Consider the following 10,818-nt stretch of genomic DNA (forward strand, 5'->3'; position numbering starts at 1 on the left):
AAGGCTTTGAGATTTTGCTAGTTTCTGGGGCAAATCAGAATAAAACTGTTAATCTAGAAAGATTGAGTAACACTTTAGACCTCGAATGTGGAGAAGCCTAGCACTCTGGCCTAGGCTGGCCACAGATGGACAGCACGGAGGATACTGAGTATATCCATGCATCCATTCTCAGGGGTCCCATTTCTGGGCATGTCTGGGAAACAAGCAAATCAATCAGTGTCAATTAGAGCTTTGTTCAAAGTAAACCACATCCTGGATGTCAGACGTTCATTCTGCACTCAACAGCAGGCAATGCAATTACGCTGCAAAACCTCTGAAGGGCTAAGGGTCTGAGAGGATGAAGTGGTGCATATAAAAGGCTCTTACTGTCTTTTATCTATCCTCTCTCAGGTACCCTCCTGAGCAGAGACTTTCACTGAGCATGAGAGAGGGTAGCCACACTGGAAGCCCTCTGTTTCATGTTGTGAGCCTGTCCCTGTCAGACACCACTGTTTGGGATGCCATTCTACATAAGTACGCCGATCTTCAAAGCCTCTTTCCTGCTCCCCTCTGCTGCTCATGCTCTGATTTTGATACCTCTGCAATGAGATGGGAGCAGCAAGAGCCTTTAACAGTCATTGATTCCTGAAGTCTACAGTCTGTATAGTCACTTCCTCTGCAGCTGGAAAAGGTGCGAATGTTACCCTTTAACAGCCGAGTCTGAATTAGATTCTGAGACGTGGGAGCATAATCGCACTTGACTTGCAGTGTGAGTTACCGAGGTAGGTTGCACATCCTTTCTCTCACATTGCCACCACGATGCTATATTTAATACTTCATTTCTATGCAGACAACAAGCTTACATCAGTGTATACCTCAAGGAAATGAACAGTCAGACAAAGGCAGCAAAGAAAGAAAATCCTCCCAGCTGGATCCCCCACGCCTGGCACAGACACATGTTGTTTAATTCTTTATTGTATATTTTATCATAATGTAAGGGGGTGGAATAAGCTGGTAACGGTGAATATAGATGTGTGATACAAAATATGATAGTGTTGCTACTGTTGTTACTATGCTATTTCAATTGCAGTGATATCTTCTGGGTCATGTTTGTATTGTTTTTGTTTATTTTTAGAGTATATATAGCTTAGCTAATGGTAATTCAAGGGTATTCATCTAATGTAGGAAATGCAGCATTAAAATGTACACAAAGCACATCTTCCGCTATGGTGCACACTAATGCCAGGGTTGAAATTTCAGTCCCTTTTCATTATGGTTGGTGTGTGGTATAAACAGAGTTCACTGAGGCAGAATATTTTTCAAGAAGTGCTTTATTTATACAACTTTTAAAAAAAAGTTTCGTTGAAAAGCTTTCCATCCGAAAATGAATTTGTCTAAAACTTTTGCGCATCACTTCCTGTCATAGCATGCATCGATAACAGTGATGCCCTATTTTGGTTGAACGGTTGAAGCTTTTGTGTCGTGATCGGTTTCTGTAGCAACACGATTTTGAAAATAGCTCCCCTCTCTAACGGCCCACTGCTGTCGCAAGTTCTCCAGGCTGTAGCCCACTCCTGGCGCATGACTCATTCATTGCTCATTATCATCCCACTCTCATTTCGTCCTACCCAGTCTCCCCTGCTTGGATATCTGATGGTGGTGTGGGGGCGGGGTACTGGCTACTATAAAGCTGGTGCATCCGTGCTGCGATTGGCTGGTGGGATTCCTTTAATCTGCTCTGACTACTATAGGGTCCACCCCCATACTCCTCCCCCTCTCTTTGCCCTCACTGACAGCATCCATACACAACAGTGCGCTGTCTCTGTTCCAGGGAGAATATCAGCTCTGCACAGGGAGGAGAGGATTAGCCACAGCCACTCAGCTCATCTGCATACATGTTCCCAGAGAACCACATGAGCACCCAAGGCTGCACCTCTTTTGTATAAAAGCTGGCACTCCTATCACAGAGTCTCCACTTCATCTACTCTCACTGCTGTGAGGAGATTCAAAAGGGACCACAGTTGTTGTTTATTTTGGTTTTTTTTCTTTTGGACTCTTTTGAATGATCTAAAGACTTGTTTATATCATTTAAAAAGGCCATGTCTCTTTTTAATTGGCAAAATGAAAGTAGTATTATTTGACGTATATCTTGTTTGAACATCAAGGAGTTTATTCCCATTTTTTTTTCCTGGGGTTGTGTTTTTTTTTTTTCATCCTTTTTTTGCTCCAGAATGCCATCTAGAGAGTCCTATGAGGTTTGCCAGGAAGAGAAGCCTCTGGTGCAAAAGGCCAAGCGTGAGGCCAATCAGGAGGATATTCTGGCCGCAGCCCTGGGGATGAGGATGGGGCCACAAAAACCTTCAGCCACTTTTTGGCAGCCACTTAAACTGTTCGCCTATTCGCAGCTCACCTCACTGGTTCGCAGAGCTTCACTGAAGGAGAGCGACTGGCCCTCCAGATCTGAGAAAGCCCACAACTTTAAGGTGAGCATGAGTCAACTTAAAGAACGCTTGTCAGCTGTTGCATCTCTTGGTTTAATTTCATCATGTGTGGCCACAGGGCTGCTGCTCGAGCCTCCCTTGTGGGAGATCGAAGGGGAGGGGTGTGGGTTACTGACAGGGAGACTGGGGATGAAAAACAGAGCTGTTTTGGTCTGTCCAGTGAGCCCTAATCAAAAGAAAATCTGTTGGGTGGTCTGTGAACCACTGCTGTTAGTTTGAGCACCAGATGGAGAGATTAGGCCAATAGAGAGCAGAAAAAGTGGCGGACAGTATCCCCGTTTGGCTCAGGCTCACTCTCCTAGTTTGGCTGGTTAATGGGATGGAGAACAGTGAGCGATATATTACTGTCAAGGCTTTTAAACTGCTGATGCTCACTCATCTCTCTCTGCTGCTTTGTTCTCTTGTTTTGCTGAATGTTACATTTCGACCTTTAGAGAATTTGAAGCCTCTGCAGCCATAAAGGAGAAAGCTATGCGCGCGAAATCAAAATCAAGAGAATATTTTGAAGTATAATGAGTGAAACGTGCACTTTGTGTCTTCTAATGTCAGACTTTCCAGTTTAAATTGGGCAGACATTTACATTTACTGTGTTCAATTAATTAAAAGGTCCACATTAGATTGTACTTTTGAGAGTACGATGTGGTATGGTAACATGCAATCATGGCTAAGGATGACATCACTCCAGTCGATTGATGTCAGTGTTTTGTGTTTACAGTTTTTGGATATTTTATAGCACGATTGCCTCCACACTTCTACACATCTAACAGTCTAACAATACTACACAAAAGCCTTTTTATCTAAGATTGCTAATGGCTAAATGCAAAAATGCCAGGAGAGCTGTGGTTTGCTCTTTTTCCCAGAGGCCTCCCTGATTGGCGAGGCTGTCGTTAGCTCCTGGAGCGTGGGGCTTCCTCTGCTACACAAGAAGTTGTCTTTCCATAGACTATTTCCTGACAGCTCGCACCTTTTCTCTCGTGAGGTGTCACAACATGCTGCGCCATGATGGCAAAGCCTCTGCCACTCAGTGTCACGGCTGCACCCGCCAAAGCATTGTCATTTTGAGGGCCTGTTTAAACAACAATCCTCCTCCACTGTGTCATTTTAGGTGGCAGCACCCACTGGTCTCCTGGAGAAATCACTGCAACTACCCACTGTTTCCTTCTATCTCGTCATTGCACTTCATCGCTAATATCTGTCACTGTCCTCCTCTCTGTTGTAGGTCCATACCTTTCGGGGACCTCACTGGTGCGAGCACTGTGCCAGCTTCATGTGGGGACTGATGGCTCAGGGGGTCAAATGTACAGGTATGACTTGTTCTCAGTCGCATTACATAAACCCCTTGATTACTTTACAGCTTTCTTTCGTTGCGTTGGTGGTGGGGCGTCGCTGTAAATGGGTTACTTGGCTTTCAGTGCATCTGGAGCTGGATTATTGAGTAGTTTAAGGATTATTAATTGTGTAATAGAATGAAATGGGGTCTTTATGACTGTGATGTAACAGATATGTTACATGAAGTAAAAAGCTTCTTTTTTCTGATCTACTTCCTTATTTTTTGCTCTAAAGTCTTAAATAATATAATAACTCCACATAACTCCACAATCCTCAGTGCGTCTTCACATTCTCTCATCAGCGTGACCAAAACCAAAAGATTTTAAAGAACATTTGCAGTCTCGTAGGCCTGAAAGCGCACAGTACAGTTCTCGTTGCTTTCGTGGAAGATTTCTGTGTTTATTTTCTATGAATTATGGGCTCATTTTAAGAATATTCACCAATAGTCTACAAGCATTTTCAGTCTTTATGTGACAAATAACATTCACACATTCAGCTCTGCTACTGTGAGGGAAATAGTTGCAGTGTATTTACTTTGTTGTCTATCACATACTCAAACACGAGATTCCCATTTCATTGTAAGCATTCGTTCTCCCATCCCGAAATAGTACTATAATATGGTCTGATGCCTGTCTTTGATGTTTTATTGATGAAACAAAGTGTGTCACATAAATCTGCGAGAGCTCTGATATTAATTATTAATGCGGTGGTTTTGAACAACAATCCAAATAAAGGCACATGTGTTTGGAGCCAACCTTTATCGACTTTAATACATTGCCATTCCTTCAGACTCAACCTCAGATCCCAGAATCTAGGGCAGCAAAGTCTCACACGATGCTCGAATTTGCATACCAAAAAAAAAAAAATGTTCTCCCACCCCCTTTTCTTTTTGTGAACTGCTTTTGGCCGGGTGCCAGAAAGCCAGCCTCTGCTTGTGTTTGTTGTGCCACATTTCCTCATCAGAGTACACCCCCCAGCCTCATCCCATCATGCCCGTGAAGGAAAACAAAGCTGGCATGTCTCTTTAATGAGGAGTAGAGATGGGAGTGTGGGGAAGGAGCACTGTTTCCACACACATTAATATTCAGCCGGCTTCAACCTAAGAGCTAGGTCACACAGCTCAACCCCTATTTAACTTAAATACTTGGTAGGGGGAGAAAAAACAGTCCCTTTAACAAACACTTGTAATGCTTCTTGTTTTCACTTCCAGTCAGAAAGAGACCAGTTTCGACTGGTAACTGTGCTGATTAGACATGTTGATAATGTGCTGATTAGAAATGAGCTCCCAGCCACCAATGAAACTCTTCTAAAACACTGAGCAGCAGCTTCATTGCCTTAGCAACAGAGACAGAGGTGACGGTGCACCAAAGCATCATCCCCTGTTTCCCAGTGTCCCCTGGGCTCCTTGTCACCCACCCCACCTGGGACCCAGGGCTACCGTTGAGCTCGCATGGACAATAGGAACTCAGCAGCCTTGTGTCTGATGACAGGCCCCCTCTGCGATTATAGTGCCTGTCTCATGTCCTTAAGAGAATCATCTCTTAAGGTAATTACATTTCAGCATCAATGCATATAAATTCAGGCAGTGTGAATTTCTCAAGGGGCCCATATTAATCAAAATATCATCTGAGGTCTTCCAGACATGTAGCTTTCAGAAGAAGCTTTTTTTTAAATTTAAAATTAAAACATAGCAGTTCTTTTGAGAGATTCAAAAGATGTCACATTTGTGAAATAAAGAAAAAAAAAACACATGGCAATTGTCAAAAAACCTTTAATAGAACTTGAAGACGGCTCTGAAGATCTAAGAGCTCGAAGAGCTGCCCCATTTTAGTCTGGGAAACTAGGTCTTCTATAGCCCGCAGCGCCTCAATTGCTGCTTCCACAGCCATTGTGTGTGAGCTTGGATTTGGAAAAGAATAGAGCACACAGCAGTGCTGACTGTCCCTCCTCCGGGCCACAGCTTTTTCAGTGTTCGTCTAATTCCCAACATGCGTCTCTGTTACAAAGCAGCGCTGCAGTGTCTGCATCTGCTCTCCATGGGCACCTCTGTTCCCTACAAGGTGAATCCTGCCCTGAAACAGCTGTGCCTCGGGTCTTGTGACTGATGGCAAAACATCGTGTTGAGTATGCTATCATCTTGACTAATGTGCTGCTGGGCTGGCTATTTAAACACCCACTGAGGGCCAGTCGATGTCTGAAGTAGGAAAAATTTGGCTAAAAAAAGATATTTCCTCAAATTGGTGTATCAATTTCTTCTAACTATTTTTAAAAGGAGTATTTTGACATGAAATTTCTGTGGATGGTCAATGTCCTGTTTGTCCTTTTTTATTGCTAATACATTTCTACTAAACAAGCTCCCCTCTAGCGGTGACTTTAGCGAAGGTGAGCCCAATGCCATGCGTAGCAGAGAAAGAGCTCTCCAAAGCTCTCCAGTGGTCCTGTGACATTTCAGGGGCAGATATTGACCAAGGGGATTAACACTGCTTTGCAAGCCAAAAAACACATGAAACCAGCGAGCCAAATCAAAATGAACTCAGGGCTGAGCGCTGTGTAAAGGCTTTGGGTATAAAAACAAACTAGAAGCAGTCATTCATTACGCTATATTGCCTTTTTCATGGTGACTTTAATGCTACAGATATGCCTGAACTTAACCATTTGTGTGCCTCTTTCTGTGTCTGTAGATTGTGGTTTGAACACCCACAAGCAGTGCTCATCTCTGGTACCAAACAACTGCAAACCCGACCTGAGACACATCCGGAAAGTTTACAGCTGTGACCTCAGCACGCTAGTTAAAGCTTGCAATACAGCCCGACCCATGGTGGTGGACATGTGCATAAGAGAGATCGAGTCCAGAGGTTAGTCTAACGTGAGCTCGTGAACTTCAGTGTGTTCTGTCTGATTCAAATATACGCAGTAGAGCTGAAAATAACAAGACAGGCACAATAAATGCTGTTTTTGTTAGTCCACAGCTGTAATCCTACACACTGATTAACTGACAGCTCTCAGGTTCAAGGATTCTGTTTCTCGCTGTAAAACAGCTTCCCTTTAAATTTACAGTAAGCAATCTGCAATATATAGTACTTAGGTTGAAGTGTTAAAAATCTGATTCAATTACTGACTGAGTTAATGGTTTTTGTTTTGTTTTTTGTCGGGGTGGATAATGGGAAGGGGCTTGAGAGGAGTGATGGGACTGCTGGTAATTGCAGATGTTTAATGAGGAATACATTACTCTGTTTCCTGCTGCCTTAGTTGATTGCATTTCAGTTAAATCATTCAACTATGTAGGAAACTCGTTGGTTCCCTCATTGTCTGCCCACTAATATATGTCTGTAGCTAAGTTTGATTTATGTCTTTATTATTTTGCTCAGTGATGCAGAAAAGTATTTGCATCTGCCCATGTTGTTCCACTGTGTGACACTGTGGACATTTTATCCTCAATTTCTTATGCATATTTAAGACCGTTTAATGGCATTTCCTAAATTAGCCATGGAATTCTATGTGGCTGAATTTTTCTCCATTACTCGTGACAGCCCTTACAGTGACTGAAAGGTTGTTTATTTTCTGTTTGCTCCTCAAGGACTGAAGTCAGAAGGCCTCTACAGAATATCTGGATTCAGCGAATCAGTGGAAGAGGTCAAGTCCAGGTTTGACAAAGGTGTGTTTTACATGTTTTTGTACAACTTTCAACTCACAAATTACACTTTGTGCCTGCCTATGTTTATGAGACTCATGCACAACACTTTTTTATTATAAAATGACATATTTGTGAAAGGTTAGTGCTGCTTTGGTAGTTAAGATCCAATCCTGATATTTCACTGTGTGTGGACAGAGAAGGACAGCCTCAGGAGGCTACAGACCAGGCACTCTCCCTGCCTTAAAGACAGCCATGAAAAAAAAAAAGATCCTTGCTGTGTTGGGATTCAGTAGTGGACTTAGTAAGAATAAAAATGTCTTGGCCCGGTGCAGTGTGAATTTTAACTGCAAGAAAAACCCTGCAGCAGTGGGCTAAACTCTTAGCCAGATCCGCATGTGGGAGATCATCCATGACAGAGTGTCATTCCAGCTCACAGCACTGTGATGTTCAGTCTGCCAGCACAAGTAGGCCATGGCCTGCTCTGAAAAGCATGCGCAACCCAGAGAAAGTCAGAATAAAACAAGCCAGGCGGATGATAGCAGCTACTTTGCAAAAATACTGAGCAAGACTGCTTTTTTTTTCTTTTTCTCCATGGCTGTCTTTATTCCCGAATTTACTCTGTGATGTGAGATTGTTGATGTGAGCCATATTTAGTGAGAAAACTCTCACTTTCTTCTCCTTGTCTCCCCCTTTCCATCACTCGTCTTCACAGATGGCGAGAAGACAGACATCTCAGTGAATGCCTATGAAGACATCAATATCATCACGGGTGCATTGAAACTGTACCTCAGGGATTTGCCTGTTCCTGTCATCTCATTCGACGCTTACCCCAGGTTCATCGAGGCTGCAAGTACGTCACAACCAGACAAATTAGTCAGAAACACACCTGTTTCACTCAGTTTGATTTTTGCTGGCAAACAGTTGTCGTTAAGCTCTATGCTGTTTCCTTCATTTGATCACGAAATGAGTCACATCAGAAGACATTACCTGCATTTATTCATCTTTTACTTTGCAGAAAATGTTTTACTGGATATAATGTACCAGATGTGAGCTGAAGAGTACTGGACTCAATGTAGTGAAAAGTACAACAGGGGTGTCAAACATAAGGCTCAGGGGCCCAGAATCAACCTGCTGGAGACTCCAATTTGGGTTGGCTTTGGAAAATGCAAAGGAGTGTATAAATTTTGGACATTTTAACTGTATTTATGCAAATTTTGCAGCTTCTCCTACCAATAAAGACCTCTCCCATGGCCATGGATACTGCACCAAAGCGAATAAATTTAGTATTAGTTTAGCTTCAAAGTTCTTTTCAACTTTCCCTTACGGTACTTGTCGTCTATCGGTCTCGTGCCGGTATTTAGCCTTAGATGGAGTTTACCACCCACTTTGGGCTGCATTCCCAAACAACCCGACTCCAAGAAGACCGAGTTTTATGTATGTCGCCCATAGTGTAAAATGAGCTTGACATCCCTGATCTGGAATAATTGTACAATATGAGTTCTGTAGCTGCAGCTGATGTTTTTTTCCCCCTATTTTTTAATATATATTCAAATGTAGTATGAGCTGCAATGTTATTTCATTGCAGCACAGCGATGAGCACTATGAAAATGTACAGCTGCTTTCAACAAGCATACAGTCAAGAGCACTAAGTGTTCATTTGGACACTCAGTGCCCCCCCCACCAGATTTCCTAATGGAAACTAATGGGTTTTACTTTTACTTCACCGGAAGTACCTCCGGTAATTTGTGACTGCCTGCTCTAGCTACACTAATGGCGTGCTCCTTTGTCTTTTGCAGAGCTCACAGACGCAGAGAAGAAGCTGGAAGCTTTCCGCGAGGCTCTTGCTCTCCTACCACCACCACACGCTGAAACTCTAAAGTACCTCATGGCTCACTTAAAAAGGTGAGTAATCCAAGGTAATTCTGCAAGAGCCAAAGAACCGTAAAAAAATAATTAAGAGGGGTTAGTGAAGGGTGTAATGCTTCTGCTGCGGGAGGGGTAGACTAAATGTCTAAAACGTTATTGGCATTTTTCAAACATCAGCCTCTCCTTTGCCTTTATTTCTTATCAGAAAGTAGAAAAAAAATTAAACATGTAAAGAGTTAAATGTGTTATGTATAAATATGATTTTATATTAGACTGTGTGTATCTTACATGTTACCTTTGCATGCGGTTGCTGAAACTGTTCCTTTGCGAGGGTGTATGTAGTATTCTTCTAACTTTGATAAATGTTGCAGGGTGACACAAAATGAGAAATTCAACTTGATGAACGCAGAAAACCTTGCCATCATTTTCGGGCCCACCCTCATGCGTGCACCCAACACGGACGCCATAACAGCGCTGAATGACATCCGCTATCAGAGACAGGTGGTGGAGGTGCTCATTAAAAAAGAGGATGTACTCTTCTAAACAAAAAGTAGGACTTTTATAGAACAGCCCTCTAATCATTTTTTGTGTAAAGACTTGAATGACTTTTTTATTACACTGATTGATGCTTTTTTTTTTAATGCCTTGTGTATGGACTAGTGCTAACCTAACATCTGTCCTCCCCTGTACTGGGTGTGGATGATGAACCTTACACTTGTACGTACCTTTTGTCTCCCCATTTTTGTCGGGGTTTTTTTGAAAAGCTGACAGACCAGCATGCATGGTGCAAGGTCTTTGTTTGCTTTGTAGTCGTAACCCAGCATGTGTTAAGATGTGTAGCGCTGTGATTTCTGCTTTTGTCTGTAACACAGTAGATTTTGTCCACATTCCCAGCTGCTTGCTGTGCAGCTATTTCTGTGAAACTTTATATAGTTGGATGTAAAAAAAAAAAAAATAATAAGCTACTAATTTTACTGGGGTAATTTTTATGATGCTGTATTTTTTTATCTCCTCGAATGTTTCTACGTCACCTGCAGTTCTTTGAATAAGTCTTTTTTCTTAATGTGTACACACTGCTGGATTTTCCTGACCTTAACATTTTTGTTGTGTTAGAAGCAGCATTATTTGTGAATTTGATTCTTTTTTTTTCTTCTTTTTTTTACTGTAATGTTTTTTGTACAAAACTTGTGCATGGTCACTTTAATTTATTAAACCTTACTCTGATAAATTAAGTGCTTAATAAGTCATCTGAATTGAGATAATAAAAAATCAAAATCAATAAATATCTGGTTAAAAATGCAATTAAGTGATTTTCATTCTTTTAACTTACAAAAACTCTGTAAAAACAAGAATCTGGGCACAGTAGCGGTTTTTGATACGGGCGACACGGGCGGTTGCCCGGGGCGGCATCGTGGTGGGGGGCGGCATCACGGGCATTGGCAAAAAAAACCAACAAATTACTTGTACTCATGCTGCCCCGACATCATGCCAGCACATATTGGGAATCGC

General features: G+C 42.3%; 1 protein-coding gene across 1 annotated transcript; it reads left to right on the forward strand.

The window, feature by feature from the left end:
* Positions 1-145: 145 nt before the first annotated feature.
* Positions 146-10,611, forward strand: chn1 (chimerin 1). Its single transcript, XM_004557753.2, has 7 exons — positions 146-2,462; positions 3,700-3,784; positions 6,491-6,664; positions 7,387-7,464; positions 8,156-8,293; positions 9,240-9,345; positions 9,681-10,611. The coding sequence occupies exons 1-7, from the start codon at positions 2,211-2,213 to the stop codon at positions 9,850-9,852; spliced, it is 1,005 nt and encodes a 334-aa protein (XP_004557810.2). The 5' UTR covers positions 146-2,210; the 3' UTR covers positions 9,853-10,611.
* Positions 10,612-10,818: the final 207 nt, after the last annotated feature.

Source organism: Maylandia zebra, linkage group LG16 (assembly GCF_041146795.1).
Source record: "Maylandia zebra isolate NMK-2024a linkage group LG16, Mzebra_GT3a, whole genome shotgun sequence".
In the NCBI taxonomy this organism is placed as follows: Eukaryota; Metazoa; Chordata; class Actinopteri; order Cichliformes; family Cichlidae; genus Maylandia; species Maylandia zebra.

What these genes read in the sequence shown, in the direction of transcription:
- chn1 (XM_004557753.2), top strand. Translation starts at nt 2,211, where the DNA reads ATGCCATCTAGAGAGTCCTATGAGGTTTGCCAGGAAGAGAAGCCTCTG. An exon ending in AGAAAGCCCACAACTTTAAG is followed by an intron (nt 2,463 to 3,699) that starts GTGAGCATGAGT and finishes TCTCTGTTGTAG; the next exon opens with GTCCATACCTTTCGGGGACC. An exon ending in CAAGTCCAGGTTTGACAAAG is followed by an intron (nt 7,465 to 8,155) that starts GTGTGTTTTACA and finishes TCGTCTTCACAG; the next exon opens with ATGGCGAGAAGACAGACATC.